The 23510-nt window shown below is 31.9% G+C and overlaps 3 protein-coding genes across 3 annotated transcripts; 2 read left to right on the plus strand and 1 right to left on the minus strand.

The window, feature by feature from the left end:
* Positions 1–1003: 1003 nt before the first annotated feature.
* On the minus strand, positions 1004–5008 carry LOC110645541 (putative receptor-like protein kinase At3g47110). Its single transcript, XM_021798747.2, has 3 exons — positions 1871–5008; positions 1273–1667; positions 1004–1142 (listed from the first exon to the last, which is right to left on the minus strand). Exons 1-2 carry the CDS (start codon positions 4548–4550, stop codon positions 1300–1302), a joined length of 3048 nt encoding a protein of 1015 aa, XP_021654439.2. The 5' UTR covers positions 4551–5008; the 3' UTR covers positions 1004–1142; positions 1273–1299.
* A 1157-nt stretch (positions 5009–6165) lies between these two features.
* On the plus strand, positions 6166–13218 carry LOC110645530 (uncharacterized). Its single transcript, XM_058133771.1, has 12 exons — positions 6166–6300; positions 6453–6591; positions 7131–7173; positions 7772–7825; positions 8345–8408; positions 9592–9648; positions 9834–9952; positions 10057–10095; positions 11115–11203; positions 11305–11383; positions 12191–12238; positions 12861–13218. The coding sequence occupies exons 1-12, from the start codon at positions 6189–6191 to the stop codon at positions 12939–12941; spliced, it is 924 nt and encodes a 307-aa protein (XP_057989754.1). The 5' UTR covers positions 6166–6188; the 3' UTR covers positions 12942–13218.
* A 4898-nt stretch (positions 13219–18116) lies between these two features.
* LOC110645544 (protein trichome birefringence-like 33) lies at positions 18117–21222 on the plus strand. The gene is made up of 6 exons (XM_021798751.2): positions 18117–18438; positions 18516–18735; positions 19697–19868; positions 19969–20168; positions 20275–20433; positions 20584–21222. The coding sequence occupies exons 1-6, from the start codon at positions 18249–18251 to the stop codon at positions 20924–20926; spliced, it is 1284 nt and encodes a 427-aa protein (XP_021654443.2). The 5' UTR covers positions 18117–18248; the 3' UTR covers positions 20927–21222.
* Positions 21223–23510: the final 2288 nt, after the last annotated feature.

Genomic DNA, 23510 nt, shown 5'->3' on the forward strand with positions numbered 1-23510 from the left:
TACTTCACCTCCCAATTTGAGCGTTTCCTGCCAAAGAGATCATCGTCATACCACCCTCGCACAGTTTTTCTATAAAAAAGTGCAGAGATATCAAAATTCTAATATAGAATATTTCCTTCAACACTTCATAATCCATGGTTGTTATAAAATTGTAATTCGTTTTACAGGCTCAAAGTATTGTGTAAATTATTATTATTATTATTATTATTATTATTATTATTACTTTTCATTCTTTAATTAAAAAAAAAATTATCTTAAATATTTTTATTATGTCAAATATGTTAATTATTCATCTATTTTGAAATATATTTTAACATATTTTTTCAATCATAAAAGAAATACAATTACAATTAAATTATTATTTTGTTTCTGAACTTTATCATTAATAACACTCTCGTCACTTTATTTTGAAAAAAAGCCTATAATTTGTGAGTCCATTAGTCACAAATTGGTAAACTGCAGCCTTGTAGACTTACTAATCCTATTATATGAAAAGACTACTCTAACTAAAACAGCAAGGCAACGTAAGCCCTGCTATCAGAGTGAATAAATGGAGATGTGTAGTGTGTATGCTCTTCATAATCAGTTGTGTAAGTGTCTTTTCGTAATCTGTAATGCTTTTCTTATTGTCATTATATATTCTCCGTTGTGTGTTTTTCGACCTTAAATTGTATATATGTCCTAAATTCAGAGAATTACATATTTAGAGAAAAGCCTGTGTTTTAAATTTGATATTGAGTTGCTGTTCAAAATGTTTGTAGATTATTATAATGCATTGTTCTTCTTCTTCTTCTTCTTGATTTCTCCTGTTAATTTTCATGATGGTCTTGGAATTCCACTATTCCAGGTCAGGTTTGTGGCAAACTCGATCAGATGGAATTCTCAGAGACATGTAAAATAATAATGGTAAAAACTATTAAAAATCTTTATGTATGCTGCATTTAAGCTGCCCGAGTATGCTCCTAACCATAAGTAACAATATATATATATATATATATATATATATATATATATATATATATACACTATACATTGGAGGTTGATAACTAAATGCAACATAGAAAGATAAAGGTTGCATCTCTGCAATATCCGCGCATGGCACAATATATTTTGTAAGTGTTGACACTTCTCAACCTTGGCACCTACAGAAGTAGAAAATTTTAGAACTCTGGTATCAACTATTGAAGTTATTTATAGAGATTTATTAACAAGCTCTTGCTCAAATGAAAAGAGAAACAAAATATCACTCAAACATATCTGCGGTATCATCACCTGCTGGTTCAGGTGTACATTTCTCCATCAGGGGGCCATTAACTTGTCTCTGATCAGACACAACTTTTTGGCAGCATCACTGATGTCCATTCGGTTTGCTGGCAATTCAGCAGAGCAAGCAATTCCAATTCCAACCATGAAAATAAAACATTCCATCATAGTTTTGTTATCGCTTCCGCTCCTTGGATTCTCTAAATGGCTTTTTCCTTGAAAGAGAATTGGATCTACAATCTCATCCACTCTATTTGGTAAAGCTGATTCTGCAAATTTGTGAAGGTTCCAACCTTCTTTAAATATGTCATCTGTGGGCCTCTTCCCCGTAAACATCTCCAGCAAGAGAACACCATAACTATAAACATCACCATAGGTTGAAACTTCACTTCCTAATCCATACTCTGCAGTTCCCACATCAGATATTGTAAAAGAGATTTTAAAGGGGTTTGTATGTAATGTATACAAATAAAAAAGAAATCTTAAAGGGTAATAATAATAGTAATAATAATAATAATAATAATAATAATAATGCATTGTATTGTGATGCTATGAAGTTCAAATTCTGCTAATGTGAATAACATGGGAAGAGCAAAAATGAACTAACCTGGAGGAGCATAACCAATAGTTCCTCGTAATCCAATAGAACTGAATTGATTAGTAGAATTATTCTGGATGTTTTCCAAGAGGAATTTTGCTAGTCCAAAGTCACCAATATGGGCAGTCATTTCATCATTGAGTAGAACATTGCTCGGTTTGAGATCACAGTGAACTATTGGATTTCCACAATGATGATGGAGATATTCAATTGCAGAAGCAACATCAATTGCAATATTTACTCTCTGAAGAAGATTTAAATTCCTTGGTTCCTCATGATTGCCATCTACTGATACTGGTGGATGCAACCACTTCTCAAGGTTTCCATTATCCATGTACTCATATACCAGTGCCTTGAAGTCATTGCCTTGATAATCAACACCTGAACATGCAGTTATTATCTTTACAAGATTCCTATGTCTGATATTTCTCAAGGCTTCACACTCAGCCATGAAACTCTTAGCTGCTCCATGGTGCTGGAGGTTGAGCACTTTAACAGCAATCATTGGTCCACCTTCATCAAGAATTCCTTTATATACAGACCCAAAACTGCCAGTACCAACTAAATTTGCTGAGGAGAACCCATCAGTGGCCTTGTGGAGATCTCTATATGACACTTTTGAAAGTTTCAGAAGGGAATTTTCTGAGTAGGATGAAGCGGGTTTGTGACTTTTCTTTCTTAATCTCAAAAGAAATACAAGGGACAAAACCACCAAAATTGCTCCTAAACTTCCTGCTATAGTAGCAGCAATGACCTTTAGTCTCTTTTTGTCAGACCTTTCGAAGCTGCACGCAGGCAGTTGGAACTCAGGTATGCCTCCGCAAAGCTTAGTGTTTCCCATGACTGAAGTAATGCTTGCATTCTTGAAGACCCCATCAGTTGGCACTCTGCCTTCAAAATTATTGAAAGATAAGTTAAGATTGATTGTTAAATTAAAACCTCCCAAAAATTCAGGGATTTGGCCGGACAAATTGTTATAAGACAAATCCAAAACTTGAAGACCTCTCAATGAACTCAGAGATGAAGGAATGGGCCCTTGGAATTGGTTCCCCTTCATGTATAGGTACTCAAGTCTTATACAGCTCCCAAGACTGCTTGGTATCTCACCTGATAACATGTTGTCAGAGACATCTAAGATACCCAGGTCTTTCAAATTTTCTACTTCTCTTGGAAGGGAACCACTGAGATTGTTTTGAGCAAAACCAACATAAATCGACAAGGATGAGTGTCCAATAACCTGTGGGGGTAAGGTACCAGTAAGATTGTTACGAGAAAAATCCAGCAGTTGCAAATATTTGCAATTAGCTAGACTTGAAGGGATGGTACCTTGAAGGTTATTGTCAGCAGAATGAAGTCTATTTAAATTTGTTAGATTTCCAAGAGAGGATGGAATAGGTCCAGAGATCTTGTTTTCATCCAAAATCAATCTCACTAGATTTTGCAGATTTCCAATACTTTGGGGAATGATACCTGAAAGCTTGTTCTTATACATCTCTATTGATTCCAAGTTCACGAGATTCCCAATGCCTGCTGGAATTTTTCCAGATATTTGATTTTCATATAGTGACAACATTGCAAGATTAGATGACAAGTTGCTAATACACTCAGGTATTTCCCCTCCAAAGTTGTTCCTGCTTATATACAACTCGTCCAAAATGCTGGCATTAGTCAAAGAACAGATAAATCCCAAATCATCAAATTCTCCCTTTCCAAGAAGATTGTGATCAATATAAAGCCCTAGAACATTCAGCCTTTCTAACGAAGGAACTTTCCCGGTGAGTTTGTTTCCCTGCAACTGAAGTTCTCGTAGATTTGAAGCACTGGATACTGAATTAGGAATGGGACCATTAATTTGGTTATAGGCTATGCTCAGGGTCTCAAGTTTTGGAAGAGAGATGAATAAATCTGTGGGAAGATTTCCTTCAAATTGATTGCTTCCTACGTCCAAAAGTGTGATAGAAGAAAGATTGAAGATCGAGGAAGGGATGATGCCAGACAACTGATTCATGGTAAGGCCCAAAAAAGTCAGATCTCTAAGTCGCCCAAAAGCTTCAGGAACGTTCCCAACAAAATTGTTTAACGCTGCAGAAAGAGTAGCAAGAGAAGACAAGTTGCCAAGAGAAGGAGGGATACTTCCTGATAGATTGTTCCAGGATACAGAAAGATATTGGAGCTTCGATAGCAAGCCAAGCTCAGCTGGAATTTCTCCTACTAGGTGGTTGTTTACAAGACTTAAAATAGTAAGATCAGAGCACGTAGAAAGATTGGATGGGATTTCACCGCTGAGTGAATTATTATATAAGTAGAGTGTATGCAGTCTTCTCAAACGACCAACTTCAGGAGGAATATACTGGCGGAAGCTATTGTTTTTAAGGTCTAGTACCTTTAGAAAGCTCAAGTTTCCAATGTGTGGAGATATGGTGCCCACAAGTTTCAAGGAATTGAGGTCCAATACTGTGACCCTCTGGTGCCGGCGACTACAGGTAACCCCATACCACTGGCAGAAGTGGATGGAACCATTCCACGAGCTCAGAACCCCAGAAGGATCAGCATCTATTTTGGCCTTGAATTCCAGCAAAGCTAGTCTATCGGTGTCGTTCCCAGCAATTGCAAATGTCGATGACGGAAAGAACAACAGACAAACAACAGTATTGATGTAAAAACATGACCAGAAGTATCCACACCCCATTCCCAAAGTTAAAAGCAAAAGTTTCACTACAAATGCAGCTTTTTATTTAAGTAATCCTAATTGGTGTTGGTTTAGCGAACAAGACATGGAGAAAAGACTTGTATATATCAGGAATTTTAAGTCCATATCATTTTCCTATTACTGATATGTAGATCTTCTCCAGCATTCACCCAGTTGACACGGTCTGCAGAGGAAACATCACGTTGTAGAAATTTCAGAACAGGTTAATGTGGTTGTAGAAAATTTGTACATAGACAAGACTCGTTGAAGTTGTAGCTTAGCAGGGTGGTAGAAAATTTCTACGTAGAGAAGACTCATTGGACATCATTCTTTGCAGAGCGTTTACGAAATTGATGAAAAGTCTCTGACTCAGTAACTCGGTCAGCAAGAGGATCAACATGTTGCAGAGAATTCTGAATAAACTAATAGGATTGTAAAAATTTTCTGTGACAGACAAAGCACATTGGCTGTTCTATAACAAAAAACTACACAGGCTAAAAGCTCAAACTAATATGTGAAAAAAAAATTCACAGGGGCCCATGAATTTGTTATATTTAACAAAGTATCATCCTGGAAATTTTCCAGATTCTAATTGTCTTTCCTCCATGCATTCTTTATTCAACTAGCAAACAATGTTTCCACCCTCGTGTTTTGACGTCTGCAATGTTGTACATACTGTGAATTTTTCCTACATGGTATTAATTCATCATGTATACTTGTGACTATGGAATTTTTATATGCCATTTTTATATTGATTAATTATTTTTCATTTTACTTGTCATAAGCTTATTTATCTTTTTATCATAACTCAATTTTATGTTGTGACATTATTTCATAAATCAGTTTTATATTATTTATATAGATATAGATTTATATAGATGTTATGTTAAGAACTAATAAATTGAAAAGTCATATTAATAAGTGATTAGTGATAATAATATCACCATAAATTTAGTAAGACAATAAATTTTATTTAATATATACATATAAGTTATTAATAATTAATGGTAAAATATAGCTAAAAAGATAAAAATAAGATGCATTAAAATTATATATATATATATATATATATATTATTTAAATTTTTATATTAAGTATTAATAAACTAAAAGTCATGTATTAATTAGTGATATTAATAAGACTAATGAATAATTTTTATAATTATAATTCATAAATATAGACGTGTATTAATTTTATTTAAAATTTTTAGTTAAGTATTAAGAAACTAAAAAGTCACGTATTAATTAGTAATAATAATAAAATTAATAAATTTTTATTTAATATATACATATTAATCATTGTTTATGATAAATTTATACATATTTATTATTATTATTATTATTAATGAATTTTAGTTAATTTAATATACCATATTAAAATTAATTATTGTTAACAATAAAATACATTTTTTTCAATTATAATCCGTAATATAGATATATATTAATTTTAATCAAATTTTTATGTTAATATTAAGAAATTAAAAATTCACATTAACTAGTGGTAGTAATAAGTTATATATATATATATATATATATATATATATATATATAGCTGGACCTCCGTCCGGACCGGCCCAGCACGTTAAGCCATTTTCTATTAGAATTATGAAAAGAAAAAATAAATAGCGAAGAAAAGTAAATGTCCTTTTTCTTTGGAAGTTTTGCTCGTTTCGTTTTCAGTTTCACACGTCTCATTAATAAATGCTCAGGACCTTCGCTTTGCCCAGCATCGTTGAGCTCGCAACTTCTATGTAATTTCTTCTCTCTATGATACGCCTTCTACGGCTAACAATGAATAGGTAAAACGGAAAGAAAAGAGGGAAGATCAAAACACAATTGAATTGGTAAAAAATGACAGTAGGAATTATTTCTTTGAATTTTTTTCTAACTATTGTGTCTGTAGCGATTCTACACCAATTTGGGTCTCTAAACCCTGTGGCTGCAGTCTGTCAACTCAGTTTTGTTGATGGGCACAAGCTTTTCAACTTCAGTTTAACGTCTCCTATCCCGAAATTCCCTCATGGTGTACTCAGCGAAGATGGGTATTCTCTCTTTCTCTGTTTCTTGATCTGGGTATTTCTCATTTGATTCTTTTATTTTGTGCTCGTAATGTTTGATACATTGCTTCATTGAATATTCTTTACGTTAGTGTTAGACCATTGCCTATTATTCTAGACTCTTTTGTTTTTTTATTTATTTACTAATGAACGATAACCGTTTGGTACATGCTAATCAAGGAGGGAATTAGATGAAACCATTTTTTAATATTTGCTTTAGCGTTTTAGCATTTGAATGAAACTTGTAAGGTCAAATGCATTGGTGGGCTTTTTACTTGTATTACTATTGGCAAGTCATATTAGTAGTGCTATAGACCTGGTATTTATGGTTCATAATTTATTGAAATCTTGGGGGTTTATCGAAAAGGTTTATATTAAACATTAAAATCCCATTTGGGAATAATAATTTCTTTAACATATTAATCCAGCATGAAAATTTTCGATAATGGAATCTGTAGCATTAAGTTAGTAGTTGTGTCAATTAGGTCCAATCCTTAGTAATATGCCCATTTTTTCTGCTGTAGGTTTTACAAGGTGGCAGTGAACGAATCTGTGCTTTGGTTTCAGGTTGGCTCTATCAGGTTACTCTTAATTTCTTTATTTTCCATGTCATGATTGTGATTATTGTAAGCAGTTTGTTTTTATTTTTGAGAGATTAAAGTCCCAATTGAATTGAATTTGAAAATTGTATATTGTTGTCATGAATGATAATTGGATTTTGAGGTATAAGCTAGCTATATTTTCATATTGCAATTCAACTCTACGAGCCATACAAAAGAAGAAAGAAAAGGAATCCCAGTGATATTGTTAGAAGCGTGATGTGAAAGCCACATAGCTATTTATTTTTACTTTTCTTGTTATTTTTTTATAATAACCTTTTAGATGCCATTATGCACTTGTTGCCAATTACTTTTAGTTGATTTGCCATTGAATTTATCTTATTTGACTTTGTGGACCAGCCATGTAATGGAATGATTTTTAATCACGATCCACCTAGACTTGTTGATGATATTGTTAGAAGTGTGATGTGAAAGCCACATAGCTATTTATTTTTACTTTTATTTTTATTTTTTATAATAACCTTTTAGATGCCATTATGCACTTATTGCCAATAACTTTTAGTTGATTTGCCATTGAATTTATCTTATTTGGCTCTGTGGACCAGCTATGCAATGGAATGATTTTTAATCACGATCCACCTAGATGTGTTGACTGCCAGGTAAAATGCTTCTTCTCTAGATATATCTGAAGTTATTTTTCGATTTTAAATTGGTAGACCAAGAACTTAGTGAAGTATGCATTATATAGGATTCTCACATAATTTTACCTTCCTATCAAGTACTGTTATTTTCATATTCATTTCCCTGAAAGGTTGTATTCTATCCAACTTGAACTATAGAATTATCATGTGGAAGGATATCTAGACCATATGGGATACTCTCTAAGTAGAACCTTGTATAGATTTTCCACTGGACTGTTAAAACATTTCATATTTTCATTAGAATCTGGTGCCAAACATTCATATATTCGATAAAATGCAATACTTTTCATGCTTTACCTGTTCATGAGGCACTATGTGGGAGAAGCAACAATTTTCAAGCATTGTTTCCTGCCAATTCCATTTAACACCAATTATTATACTGAATTATGTATGCTGGGTATCATAAAGTAAATGTTTTCTTCAGACATTATGTATATCAGGTTTTCTTTGGATTTAACCGTCTTTTTGATTCTGTAGGATTGTGGGGGGCCATTACATTGTGGCATGGAATGTAGTGCACTTCTGGCAAACAACATAGGAGGTAAATAGCATTGCAAAAATGCCTGTCTTTGAGGCATGTGCATATTTATTTTTCAGATATTTTAATGTACATGGATAATTTCTTTATGCTGTGTTTCTTTAGTTTAGGAGTGTCCGTTTCAAGTAGTTGTAGAGTGCAATGAACTCAGATGTCTAGAATATTTGATTCCTGAACAGTGTTGATCCTTTTTTATCATGTCATAACCTAACTGATAAGGCTTGTATATTTTTTATTGCTAATTTTCTAATTAATATGCCTAATTTAAATTCTTGAATGTAAGAAGTATGCCTTGTATATTTGCATTGTGCACTAAGCTAGAGAATGTTGCTAAAATTTTTTCCCAAGTCACATAAATTGTTACAGCCTGAGCCTGCAATTTAATAGCAGATGTCAATCACAAACGTAAATGGCCCTCTCTATCCAAACTTTTTCTGTAACATTCAAGTTGATCTCTCCGTATTTCATTCTTCAAATATAACTTTTTTTCTTTTTGCTGAAACGGAAAAGTTCTTTTTGTCTCTTTCATGTAGGCAGACTGACTATATTGTTGATTATGTATGCATAATGGAGAACATGAGTCCACTGCTTAAAAAAAATTAAAAAAAAAAGAAAAATCTCAGCACTATTATCGGATATGGGAGTCACTGTATCACTGTTTTCTTTCCTTCCTATCAGAGCATGACTGTCATCTATGTCATTGTGTAAATGTTATAGTAAGTTACCAAATTGTGAAGGATTGGTCCTTTTGGGAAATCATAGTTGATTCCTGTGGAACAATCTGAGCCTTATTTTTGTGAATTCCATAATGAACTTGGTTTTTTCCCTGACCAAAAAAACAGAACAAACTAGGACTCATCAAAGAATGAAGGGAAAAAAAAAAAACTCTGGCATGACCTAATAGAAAGCTACTTGAAGGACATGGAAAATGCACTTTTGCTAGTGTGTAACAGATTTGGGTTCATACTCCTGGGAACCATGGGGAAGGGAGGATTTGGTAAGAAGACATTTTTTCTTTAACATCAGGCTCACCCTCAGGATAACAGGTTTCCTAGAATCCTGTATTGTAAATTTTAGGCAAAAAGGAGCTCAACTATTGGTCTTTGTCATTTGGAATATTGGTTTGGTCATATAGGTTGGAGAGTTTCCCTTGTGTATTTTAAATAGACCTATGTTACATTTGCAGGTTATGATGTATGCACTACCATTGGAGACGTCTCAAGCACTATCACTAGCATCATTGGTAAGATAGTTCTTCCTTCAAATATTTTGAATAAAAATTTTGTGCCTATTGTTGTTATGAGGGTCAGTTATGTATCTTGGTAAGGTACATGATGCTTTCCAGATTGTGAGAGTGATCCACTCGACCCTTCAATATGAATACACTTGCAAGCACTAACATTTTCTTTATAATCATCAATTTTTCAGATAAGCAGAATCCACACAAGGGTGTCATTGTTACGATGTCAAATTATGTTAAGACGTCCTCTGGCTCTGAGAATTGTTCACTCTCTGTATCTGTCATTTGCGATTCAAATGGTGTTCAAGTGAGAGAATTTTTTTTTCCCCTGCTTATTCTAATGCATTAAATCTCTCTAAAGCTGGTAGTACCTTGTTTATTCCTTGACTTCGTTATCACTCTGCTTCATAGGGGCCACATTCACTGGAGAAATTAGGGACCTGCAATTATGTAAGTCTCTGAAATTCATGCATCACTTAAATGCTCAGTGTTCTGTAAAGTATTTTATCAGCCCTATGTTGCTAAAAATTTTCCAGCAGCAAGCAATATGTGCTGCACAGATTGAGTTCACAGGTTTAAATGTACAACAGACCCCTTTAACTTCTTCAGGATTGTATATTTGAACAATAAATATTATTTCTAAGTCTATTATAAATGGTGTGTCATTGGAATTTGTTGACAATCAAGTTCCTGGCAATCACTACATATTTGAGAATCATTTTGTGTTTTTGCATGTCTTGGATATCAGGTGTTGGCTATATCATATCACAGATTGTAATCACCTAATCCTAATGTTATACTGATAGCTCTTTTGCTTCTTATCTCGTGCTTTCTTTCAATAAAATCAAGGACACGGGATATAGTTTTCTGCTTGATTCTACATTTCTTGAGACTGATTTGATTGGAAGTGTTCATTTCTCCCTGCTGTTACTTCACTTAACAGGAAGGCCTTTGCTTGCTAATGATGGCGTTCTGGAGATTAATGATGATATGCATCATTTGTTTGGTAGTCTTTAGTTAAAAGTTAGAAATATAAAAAACATTTTTTTAAAGAAAAAAAAAAGGAATCCAGCCTGATTTCTTTGGCTTAAATGGCCCAATTGATAGCTTTTACATTGCTATGGAAAAAAATGTTCTCAACCCATTCCATGCTATTCCACGTTATGCATGTGTTGTGATCTTCTTTAAGGGCATTGCTTTTGGTTGCAAGTTGTGATGTATAATGGATAATGTGTTATAACCAGTGAACCTGTATTTTTTGCAGTGAGCTAAAAGATTTTAGCATGTGAAAGTAACAGGATAGCTAGTAAAATTGTGGATTTTGTAGTTTTATCATGGATAAAGTTTTAAGTTTGTAATTCTATTTTGTTCCAATCAACTAAGGTTTTGGAACATTTAAAAAAGTAGTGGATTCATAGGATTTGACTTGCGTTTGAAATTTTCAAGTTTGTAATTTTTTACTGTAACAGGCTGCAGTACTACAACATCCTTCAGGTTGTGCTGTAGTTGTGTCTGTTCATGGGAGAGGATGGGGCTGGTTTGGCATCTTGGTAATCATGTAAGGATTTCAATTCTTTTTCTTTTCTTCATGAATAGTTTTGATCTGGTTAAACTATCATAAATGAGTCATCTTGATTGACTGATAGTTTTAATTTTCAGTATCTTATGCCTTTTTGGAGGGTATATGTTGGTTGGTGCAGTTTATCGATACTTCTTCCTTGGAGTTCGTGGTTTAGATGTATGCCTCATCTCTCAATCTCTTTCCTGATTGTTTGAACTATTTTTACTGTCAATGACACACTATCTTATCAGAAGACATCTTTGCTTAATAATGCAATTTATATTTCATGTCATCTCCACATTATGGAGCCTCATTGTTCATATCTGTGCAATATATGCATAAAGAAAGTGATTGAGTCTCCTTAAGATATTTTTTGTAAGATGACTAAACGGACTATGTGTTTGGTGGTTATCATGCTGTTAGATTGTTTGGAACATCAAGCATGTAGAATATGTTGATATTCTGTGCTCAACTAACTATTGAGGCCTGCAACACTGTGCTTTGTCATTCCAGTGGCTTCTAGCATGAATAGCCAGTTTAATGCAAATGACAATGTCCTAAACATGATCTATAGGATGGCAGAGAAGCAATAGAAAAGTTGCAAAGATCTATAATAAGGCTGCTTGATCAGTTTACTTTCCAACCAGAAGTAAAAAATATATTCAGATTGAAGTAGATGTGATACCTAATGCTCTTGTTTCTCAAATATGTGTCATTCCATATACCAACTTCCACTATTTGGAAACACAAACTTAGTCATGTATTGAAAACAATCATGCGTCTTGGCCATTTTACTGCTTTTCTTATATTATTATACCAACTAAACACAAGCAGCTTAGAAATCTGCGAGTAGCATTACGTGTTTTTCTTTACTGAAAGTTAACAAGTTCATAGTGTAATTTATCAACATTACTTCGGCTGCTGCTGTAAGTTACAAACTTATAATTTTAACTGATTCTGTTTTCTTATTATATCAATTATCAGATGATTCCAAACTTGGATTTTTGGGTCAGATTGCCTCAGAGAACACAGGTATTTATTTTATGTATTTGGTTTCGCCACAAATTTTTCATCTGTTGCTTCTGTAGTGTAAAACACGGCATGCAAATATTCTTTGACTGCACATATGGCATTATGTGCGGGATTGAAATCATTGATTAAACAAATTTAATGCAAAATAATACTCTCACAGAATTTAAGGTCCATTAAGGTTTCATTCATAAAACAGATATCTATTTTTGCAAAGCTCCCGAAGTTGAAATATTTTGCAGCTGTGATCTCTTATTTTGAAGTGTAAGACTGCCTCACTCTAATCTCTATCAAAAGGGGGATGAAGAAGTGTGTAATTATGATGCAATTAAAAAGAGGGAAAATATTAGGTTTTGGGTAACTGCAAGTTTCATAAGAGTGTAGGATTTCTGAATGTGAGACAGATTAGGAAGAAAATTTGAAATTCTTAATTTAGTTACAACTTTTGATTGATCAACTGTAGAATGAGAAAAGCCAATGGAGTGCAATGTAAATAAATTTGCTGACTACTTCAATTAATCAAAGTAGTATCAAACTTTACCTATAATAGGCATGTTTGGTAAAACATCTGAAAAGAATAACATTTTGTTGAACTTAGGAATGTATTATTTTAATCTCCTTGCAGAGTTATTGTGCATCTCTGGTGCGGAAATTTAGAAGACCAACAGAAGGTTATCGAAGCTCTTATTCTCCAGTCAATTTTTAAGCTATTACAATTCGTTTCCACATTTAGTGGTGAATCAGTTTTGAGACATCTGGGCTGTGCTATAAAACTTTTACACAAGTTGCCAATGATTGATGATGGTCTAAGGTGACCATCTCACTGAAGTAGACTTTGGAAATCCTTTGCAGAAATGTCCTGCCCTTTTGTTGACTTGTACACCAGTGCAACCATATCCCCATTTTCATTTTTTCCCACAATTTCTTTCTTCAGTAATATTTATTTGATTATAATATCTCTAGTAGCTAAGTGTTTGTTTTTATTTCTTTTTTATTGAAATTCTTTTAGCTATTCTTCAGGCAAGTTTTTTGATGTACATTATTCACCTGTAATCCATCATCAATTGCTCCAATTCTGCTCCTTAACTCCAACCCTACTCACTATAATCCCAATCCTTTCTGCCTCAGCTCCACACTGCCCCACCTACAATGCAACTTTTATCCCCTCTACCCAAGTTTCCTCGAAAAATGACATCCTCAAGCCTCAGATAATCCTACTTGAGTAAACTTTATCAGGTATTTGTATTCTTCACTGATGGTTGTCTTTGCACGGTAGAAAATTTGCAAAAGTTTTTGGAGGTTGTGTGTGGTTGATGCTGCATGAGAGTATCAATGAAACTGCTGTAAACTGGGGCAGACCAAAATTTTGCTAGGTATCTCCTCCGTCCACCATGGTTGGACAGACATGGTGGATGGACAATCGATATCTGCACATTCAGCCTACTGTTACTGTTCTTAGCTTTATTCTGCCATGTGATCCACTTGAATGATGAGTACCTGGTGTTTTTTATACGTTTGGTTCGGTACTTTCCTATGGGAAACTTCTTGTTTATGCATTGCGAAATTGAATCCTTGATGATGCATGAGATCGTAGTGTTACATTGCAAGCATTTAGCAACTGTGAAGGCATTATATGGAATTTCGCCCTCGAAAGTGGCAGAAGACTGAAACAGAACTGGCAGTAGGGATACTTTATTTCGTGCATGTTGATAGACTAGAAGAAGCAGTGCAGATTGGATATTTAATAGCTATCTTAGAGAAACAAATTTAAGAAAGGGAGAAAAGGGCCAGAAAATAAAATATTTGCAAAATCCTTTCTGCTGTTGTAACTTATCTTTCTTGGCCCCAGCACAGTTTTCCTTTGATCCTCCAAAGTCTTTTGTTTTCTGCAATAAGAAAACTGAGAATATACATATATATAACACTCACCAGCCATTTTTAATACATTTGCTAATGTGGTTGTAATTGGAGAAACGGTCATATATATCACTCACCAGCCATTTTTAATACCTTTGCTAATGTGGTTGTAATTGGAGAAAGGTGTTGGGTCCCTGTTGTTTCTGATTCTGTTCTTCTCATATCAAAATTAGTATTATTGGAGATTAGTTCTTATGAATAGATGAAGCTCAACCAACTACCAGTTTTACCTAACTGATTTTGAAAGGTTTCTGCTCAATAGTGTCATCATAATTATAGTGTCCTAAATTCAACTAATCTTTGGAGTGGGTATTGATTTTATAATGGTGAATTATGCCCTCTTTTAATGGGTAAATTGTATCGACCATCTCTTAACTTAGATAATTATTTTATTCAGTCATTTCACCATAATTTGTTCAAATAAAATATCTCAATTACAGTTGTATTTTAGAAAAAGTCCCTTCAATTTATAATTGTAGGTTTTTATATATATATTTTTTAACTATCACTAAATTAATATTTAATCGAAATAAATTTATAAATTATTATTTATTGTTACTATAAAATATTATTTTAAAATTTAAAATTTATTATTGTATTATTATTATTATTATTATTTTTCTAGGTGATTATAAATTAAATTTTTATTAATGATAAATAAAATATATAAATTTAATAATTTTATTAATAAATTTAAATAAAAATAAAATAATTTTATTGATAATAATTATTTTTTATTAATTAATTTGATTATAAAGATAAAAAAAATAGTAAAAAGATAATTTTTATTCTTTTTGACTTGAAAATTTATTATTGTAGGTAAAGAGAACTTTTTTTTTAATAAAACGAAAGTTTGTTCATTTCAGAACTATTCCTTTCACCCTCTTCTGCAAGATTGGAAAGTGGAAGAAATAATGGCATAACAGTCTTGCTTAATATTCGAAAATTTGTTCATTTCTGAACCATACTTGTGCACTGCAAGACTGATAAGAGTTCAAAATTTCAAATCATTTTTTCCTTTCTATCCTCTAACCTAATGTTGAGCAAGACTAATAAGAGTTCAAAATTTCAAATCTTAATCTCTATTTCTAGTTGTGGGGAAGAAAACACAGAAATGTGAAAAAAAGAAAAAAAAAAAATTGATTGTTAACCTTATAATAGACCCATACGCGGTCTGGTTCGAATTTAGAAATCAAACGTAAATTGGTTTTTCTCTCTTAAAAAAAATTGAAATAATTTCAATCATTAAAATGGATCAAAATCGAATCAAATCAGAATTGAAATCTAAGTCTAAAATTAGGGAAAATTGAGTAATATAATTTTAAATTCCTAGTTTCACAATTTAAAATCAATGATCCTAATCTAAAATTGAACTGATTCGAATTAATGATTGAGTCTACTTAGCAATGATTATTGGTTAAGTGTAGAAACATTAGATTTCTTTTATCATTTTTCTTGCTTATTATGTGATCATTTCATCACCATCTTTGTTAAGTTTAATAATAATCATTAGTTAGATAATAAATTTTTTAGTGTATGTTATGGTTGTTAGATGGCAATTATATTTTAGGCTGAATTCCAACTGGCAATTTGTATTTTAGGCTGAATGACAACTATCTCATGGTTTTTGTTGTCAATAACCAAAGAAAAGGAAGAGTACCAACCACTTGACACTGAAATATCACCAATTCTCACCTGCACCTTCAATATAATTAAACAATTGGGAAGCTTATTATTTAGTCCCTTATTTTAAAGGGACTAACTACTTACTCTTTATATTTTAAAAAATTTATTAGTTAATTTTTTATATTTTTATTTCATTTGCTTTTTAGTCACTCTTAGAGGTAAAAGCAAGTAAGGTATTTACTAAAATTATTTTACCTGAATCCAAATTGATTAATATCCTTAATACTCAAATTAATCCCGACTATGATTATTATTGTTGAAAAATATTCAAGCCGGTTTCATTTTATATATTCTAATTAATAATTTATATAAAAATATTTTTCATTAATAATTTATATTTTAAAATTTTAATAATTCTATAAAATATTATAAATTATATTTATTTAAAATATAATATATAAAATTTTATAAATATTATTATAACAAAGATATATTTTATTAATGGATACCCAATGCTCAAAATCCAAAACCCAATTTCAGTATTATTTTTTAAATTCGAACTCATCTTAAACTCAATTATGTACAACATAAATTTATCCTATTAAGCTTCGGTCAAATTAGATAGTTGCAAATATTCAATTTATTGCCATCCCTAACTCCCTGTTCAGCTTAAATTAAGTTTTTTTTTTTTTTTGTAGTCAATTTATTCAAAATAGAGAAATTAGCGTTATGCATGGACTGTATAATTGTGTGTATAAAACTAATATAAATTAAATAATTAATTTTATTAAAATAAAAAAAAAATAAATAATAATTTTTCTTAAAGGACCTTCACTTGAGAATTAATCATTTGTGTATTAAAAAGTAAAGGAAATTATATGTTGTCTTTTGAGACAGCCTTAACTTATAAGTGAAAATAAATTTATAACTTCCCTTAAAATCACACTTACTCATCAAGCCCTTCCTCAAAAGCTAAGGTTTTTCTAACATTATTATTCCTTGTGCCAACATTATATTGAAAAAAGTAATATCTAAAATATATTAATTAAAAATTATTTTTAAGTTAAAATTAATGTATTTTCTCTAAAATTGCTAAAAAAAATTTAAAACTACCATTATTGTTATTATTATTGCAGTTAATTTTGAATTAATTATTTAAATTAGTGTTACATTTAAAAAATAATACAATATTTTTTATTTATATGAAAATATGAATTCTCTTTAAAATATAAATAGTAAATCTTATATATATAATTGTAAAAAATAATACATATGATCTCAAAAAATTTATATATATATAATCAGTAATTCGGTCAAATTTTCGAATAGCCCATTGGTTCTAAATCAATTCAATCACTATAAAACTCATCCAACGAATAAAAAGAATTTCAATTAAATCTAGTAATCTCTATCTTGATAAGATTATTAAAGATAATTATGCCTATAATTATACAATTAAATATAAATATATCTCTACAATTATATTAGCAAATAATTAAATAATTAATTATTATATATTATATAAAGAGTTCAAATCATCTTCATTGCTAATAAATTTGATATATTATCCTCTTATATCCACTCTAATTTACGCTTAAAAGCTTCTCATAAAAAACACTTGATAAATTTATTATTTGTTTTGTAAGTTCATGCCATTGACCCCATCACACCCAAATCATATAATTTTACGAAGAGAACAATGATTATTTATGGGTTCAAATAAATTTTCACTTCCAGTTAGCTAACCAATTTCCGTTGACTTGCAAGAAATACACAATATATTACCAAATTAAAATTTTAATTAGGAAATCCAAATTTTCTTTTTTTTTTTTTTAATTGTTTCACGTCATATCATTCTCTAATAATAATAATAATAATAATAATATATGAAAAACATTTCCAATCTATACTTAATATGCAACTATTTTAATATATAACTTTTTTAATATATAACGGCGAAAAAATAAAGAGAACTCAAATATAAATTTATCAGGTAATGATATACTTTCGGTTATTAAATTAAGTTAATTTAGTCTTAATTAATGTGCTTACTTTTTTATTAATTAAATTTAATGATTATTTTTTTTAAAATAAATTTTAGTCCAAAACTAAATCATACCAATGAATTTCAATCCGATTTCAATTCAAATCCAATTGATTTAATTTTTGACCCTCTAAGCGTTCACTATAAATTAGAAGAACAATATATCAATGAAGAGACTTAAAAAAAAAAAAGCAAAAGAAACATATATATATATATATATATATATATATATATATATATATATATTTTTTTTTTTTTTTTTTTTTTTGTAGTGGCAAGTGCGCATGATTAGTTCAACTACAACAGGTCCTCGAATTATTGAAATTAACTACACAACAACAACAGCAAAAACCTGTTAAAACATCCACTTAAAGCATAATCATATGTAGACAAAGTACTGCAAACAACACCCCACCAAAAAGGAAAATGAAGTCTCCTCTCTCTTCTTCTTCTTCTTCTTCCTCCTCCTCTGTCCTTATCAGAAAAGCTCGTCTCTCTCCTTATCTCTTCACTCTTCTAGCCTTCATTTTCTTCGTTGCTATTCTCTATGGAGAAGACTTCATGTGCCTTCTCGGCCGACTCGACCCCAAATCCGGCACACTCTTAACGAGAACCGGTGAGTAAGACTGCAAACGATTTTAATATTTTTGAGAAAAACTTGTTCACTGAGTTTGGTTATTGTTTTTGGGTTAGAGAAGAAGTGGGAGAAGCTACCTTTTGCCATTGGGAAAACCCCAGAAGGGTGTGATGTGTTCAGTGGGAGGTGGGTGAAGGACGAGTCATCAACTCATCCACTTTACGAGGAATCGGAGTGTCCTTACATTCAGCCGCAGTTGACTTGCCAAGAACATGGGAGGCCTGATAAGGAGTATCAAAAATGGAGATGGCAACCCCATGGCTGTAATCTTCCAAGGTCTTTTTTCTCTTCTCTCAGCTAAATCTCTCGTTATTTTCTCTCTTTAAAAGCCTTTTTTTGTTTGTTCGATAGTGTTGCATTCATAATTTTCATGGAAATTGATTTCGTGATCATCTAATATCTTCTTCCTTTATTACTTAATTTTCTTGGTGGGTGTTGTGTTGGTGAACAACTTCAAAATTTCCATGGTTCCATTTAAATTATCGAAAATATTTATTTATTTTTTGTTAATATTATTAAGAAAATTAAAAAAAAAAACTATTTATCAATCACTCAAATTATAAAATTGTATATATATGAGCTAGCAAAAACTATGAAAAGTCCTCTCAACTTCAAAAGTTAAATGCTAAATTGACAAATAATAATATATAATTAAGGAGAAGTTAAATTAATCAAATTAAATTATTTATAATAACTGCACCTCATCTTAATTAATCAATATTTAATGTTCAAATTTATAGAGTCTGTCCTCATTGAGCTTGGGCTTTGGAGTTTCCGTAGCCTATTGTTGACCCATCTCTGGTTGGGGGGCCAGTTCAGAGAGTTGAGAGATGGAACCTTTGGATCTAATTGTCGATCTTCAATTCCCTCTTCCATTGTCAATTGTTGATCTTCATCAGGAATCTTAATGGTTAATGTCAATACAACACAGCTTGTCAATCAGTGATTAATTAATATATAATGCATATTGTTATTATCATCATTATTATTATTATTATTATTTTAATCCAGATATTCTGAAGCAATAACGATTTTTATTGTTTTTTTCGATTCAGAGATTCATCTCTATATGTAATTAATCCAATAAAAAAGAGATACAATTTAAAGATTTCTCATCATTTCACGAACATTTCTACATGATCCTTGTTTTGATATCGTTTATTAATTTGCTTTGGAAGTTTAATTGATCTTGTTGTTTCTATATGACATTTATAAGCTTATTACAAATTAAATGCAGTTTCAATGCCACATTGATGCTTGAAACTCTACGAGGAAAGAGAATGATGTTTGTTGGCGATTCTTTGAACCGTGGCCAGTATGTTTCTATGGTCTGTCTTCTCCATAGACTCATCCCTGAAGATGCCAAATCCATGGAAACTTTCGATTCACTTACAGTCTTCACGGCCAAGGTGACCAAAATTTTCTTCTTTATATATATTACTTGGCAATCAAAATGTGTGTTAATCAATTACTAGCTTTAACACATTTCTCAATTTCTTGTGTGTTCAGGCGTACAATGCCACAATTGAGTTCTACTGGGCACCATTTCTTCTTGAATCAAATTCAGATAATGCTGTAATCCATAGGATATCTGATAGGATTGTAAGGAAAGGTTCAATCAACAAACATGGCAGACATTGGAAAGGAGTTGATATTTTAGTCTTCAATACTTATCTATGGTGGATGACTGGCCAAAATATGAAAATCTTGTAACTCTTCTTTCCCTTCATCGATCATACTAATGTATTTATACCCTTTTGTCCTTGTCTCCCTAGCTAGCTCAACATAGTTCTAATGAAGGTTTATATTTTCCAGGCAAGGTTCTTTCAAAGATGAAGTGAAAGATATTGTAGAGTTATCCACCGAGAACGCATACCGGATGGCGATGAGAAGCATGTTGAGATGGGTGAGAAAGAATATGAACCCTAGGAAAACTAGGGTCTTCTTCACCAGCATGTCACCTTCTCATGGACAGTAAGTAAATTAGACTCACAATTTCTTGATTTTTCTTTTCTTTTTGATTTTGTCCATTTTTACAAGCTATACAAAAGGGGGAAGCTCTCGCTCTTTCCCATGGGCCATTTACTTCGCTCGACCCCAACGTAATGTTTGATGTTTCTTCAGGAGCATAGATTGGGGAGGCCAACCGGGTCTCAACTGTTACAATGAAACAACTTTGATTGATGATGCAACTTACTGGAGTTCTGATTGCCAGAAAAGCATAATGGAAGTGATCAGAGAAGAGTTCGGGAAATCAAAATTCCCCATATCATTTCTGAACATTACTCAACTATCAAGTTATAGAAAAGATGCGCACACTTCTATCTACAAAAAGCAATGGAATCCATTGACTCCTGAGCAGATAGCTAACCCTGTTAGCTATGCAGATTGTGCGCATTGGTGTTTACCTGGCCTTCAAGATACTTGGAATGAGCTTCTATTTGCTAAGCTGTTTTATCCTCAGTAAATATATATCATACTCACAAGTCACAAGTGGTGAATATTAAGGCTCATTTCTTTGAAATGTGGGGCTTGTTGGTATTGATTGAGGAGAGGTTTGAATTTGTTGGAGTCATGTCGTTGTGGTACTTGGAAGAAAGTGGAGGACAGCAAGAGAAAAAGAATGAGGAATAATGTGGGGAAAAAAAGGAAGATGAAAATAATTTCTCTATTGTACCATGAAAAGAAAAGGAGGAGATATTTATGTACAATAATTGGATTTTTTTTTTTAAGGAAATAATAGCATTTATTATTACTGTTGAATTCATTAGGGAGAAAAATACATTTTTTTAAATTAAAAAAATTATTTAAATTTAAAATTAAATTTAATATATTTTAATTGTAAAAAATTAAAATAATTAAATAATTTTTAAAATTATAATTTAATTAATAATATTTAAAATAATATAAAATTAATTTTTTAACCTCTTAATCACTATTACAAATGTAATAGAAAAATGCTCATTTTTTTGACCTTTAATGCACTTTCCATCCTTGCAAAATAAATAGTAAATTTTGTATGCAATGATTAAGCCTGTTTATAGGCTATGATCCATCCAATCCAATCTGCTAGGAAAAAGCTCTTAAGCAAACGCCACTTTTTTATAATCACATAATTAATTAAAGACTTCATTTAAATTCTTGTTTTAAATAGATTTTATTTGTAACATCTTTAATTTTTAAATAATTATTTTATAATAAAATATTAGTATTTTATTATATTAAATATTATGAAAATTTATTTGAAATTTTTTGAATTTTAAAAATTGGGTTTGATTTCATAAAATAATAAATTTCATTAATTTTTTTAAAATTAATTTAATGATTATGTGATAAAATTAAAAATATATTTGGACTCCATAAAATTTTTCGAGTTTTTTGAAATTTTTTCGAAATTTTTTAGCCTCATTTTTGGTCCCATGATAGAGTAAAAATTCAATTTTGGATACCTTGAATCGAACCGGCCAACTCAAACTGGACCGATCAAGTTGGATTGGTTCACTTTTTCTTCTCTCTCTCTTCCCTCGCGTGTCACCTGACCAGCCCCCTTTCTCTCTCATTTTCTCTCACCTCTCTCCTCACCTCGCTGGCCAGCCGCCACCCTGCCTTCCTTAGCTACCGGCGCACCACCCCAAGTCTCCCCCTAGTCAACCGCCGCCCTAGGACGCCAAAAAATGCGCCCAAAGAAGCCTCCTCGAGCAGCGCGACTTTTAGCCTTCCCATCGTGATACCGGTCGATCAGGCTACGAATTGTATCGATTCTTGTCCCAAACACCTTCTACTCCTCGAGAGCTTCCCATAGACACTAAGATCACAATTTTTCATCAAGCGGATTGTCCAATTTTAACCCGAGAAATTTTAGCTCATTTCGATTTTTAGGGTAAATTTCTCCCAAACTGAGAACTCTACAAAGATTCTGAGAGTACCTGCGTATTCTACTCGGTAAGAGTTTCGTGGCAATATAAATTTTAAAATTTTTCGACAACGAAAATTCGGTGGGTCTCACGAAATTCGTAGTGTTTTTACGGGCATTAAACGAGCTTATTTAATTTTATAAGAATTATATTCTAACTCCTGTATTGTAGACTTCGCGTAGGTACCCTCGTTTCATGGAAAATTGACCGACCCATGGATCTGTAATTTCGAGCTGAACGGACAAGTTGCTAGAGCCGTTTCAGAATTGGGTCACAATTGCAGTCCTCCTCACCATTTTCACACGCCTCGGACGCGTTCCAAGCATCGAAATTGGCGTAGGTAAACCTGAACTCTAGGTTTCTTTATTTACTTATTATTGGGTTTAGAATAAAAATTTATAAAATATTCATGGGTGATTAGAAAATTAGAATTATTATTGCAACAATCTTATGACCTTGTTAAGGATCGCGGGGAAAAATTTTAGAATTTTTAGAGCTCGTTTGAATGATTTTTACAAAATGTTAGTTTTAAGGACTAAAACATAATATTTCTGTTATGGAAAGTCAATCACTATTTATGAAAAGTCAATCACTATATTATTTCTCTGTATATTCTGTATTCTGTATTCCTATTTAGGATTTCTTATTTACGATTTCTTCCTAATTAGTAGAACACAATTATAGGAATCAATTATATATATATATATATACCCATGTACAGATTAATTGAAATCAATGAGAATCATCTCTTTCTACTCATCTCTTTCTACATGGTATCAGAGCAGGTCATCAATCTAGGGTGACTATTTGTTCTCACTACTCAGCTCAGGAGAGACCTTGGCCACCGACCGGCCGTTTCAACCCCTATCAACATCGCCGGCGTCGCCTCAAACCCCTCATTCCACCACTGTGTGTTGTTGCCTGATCCAGTATACCGTTAAAGGACTCCTGAGGTTTGGCTCTCAGATCCTATTTTGGTATTTGCTTGATTTGTGATTTTGGGTTATTTTGCTGCTATAAGCACTTTGGATTAGTGTTTCGGTTAGTTTTCTTTGTCTCAAAAAATGGCAGACAATAAGAATGTTATTTCTGATGTGATTCCGGTGATGACTAAGATCACGGAACACAAACTTAATG

The sequence above is a fragment of the Hevea brasiliensis genome, chromosome 14 (genome assembly GCF_030052815.1).
Source record: "Hevea brasiliensis isolate MT/VB/25A 57/8 chromosome 14, ASM3005281v1, whole genome shotgun sequence".
NCBI lineage: Eukaryota > Viridiplantae > Streptophyta > Magnoliopsida > Malpighiales > Euphorbiaceae > Hevea > Hevea brasiliensis.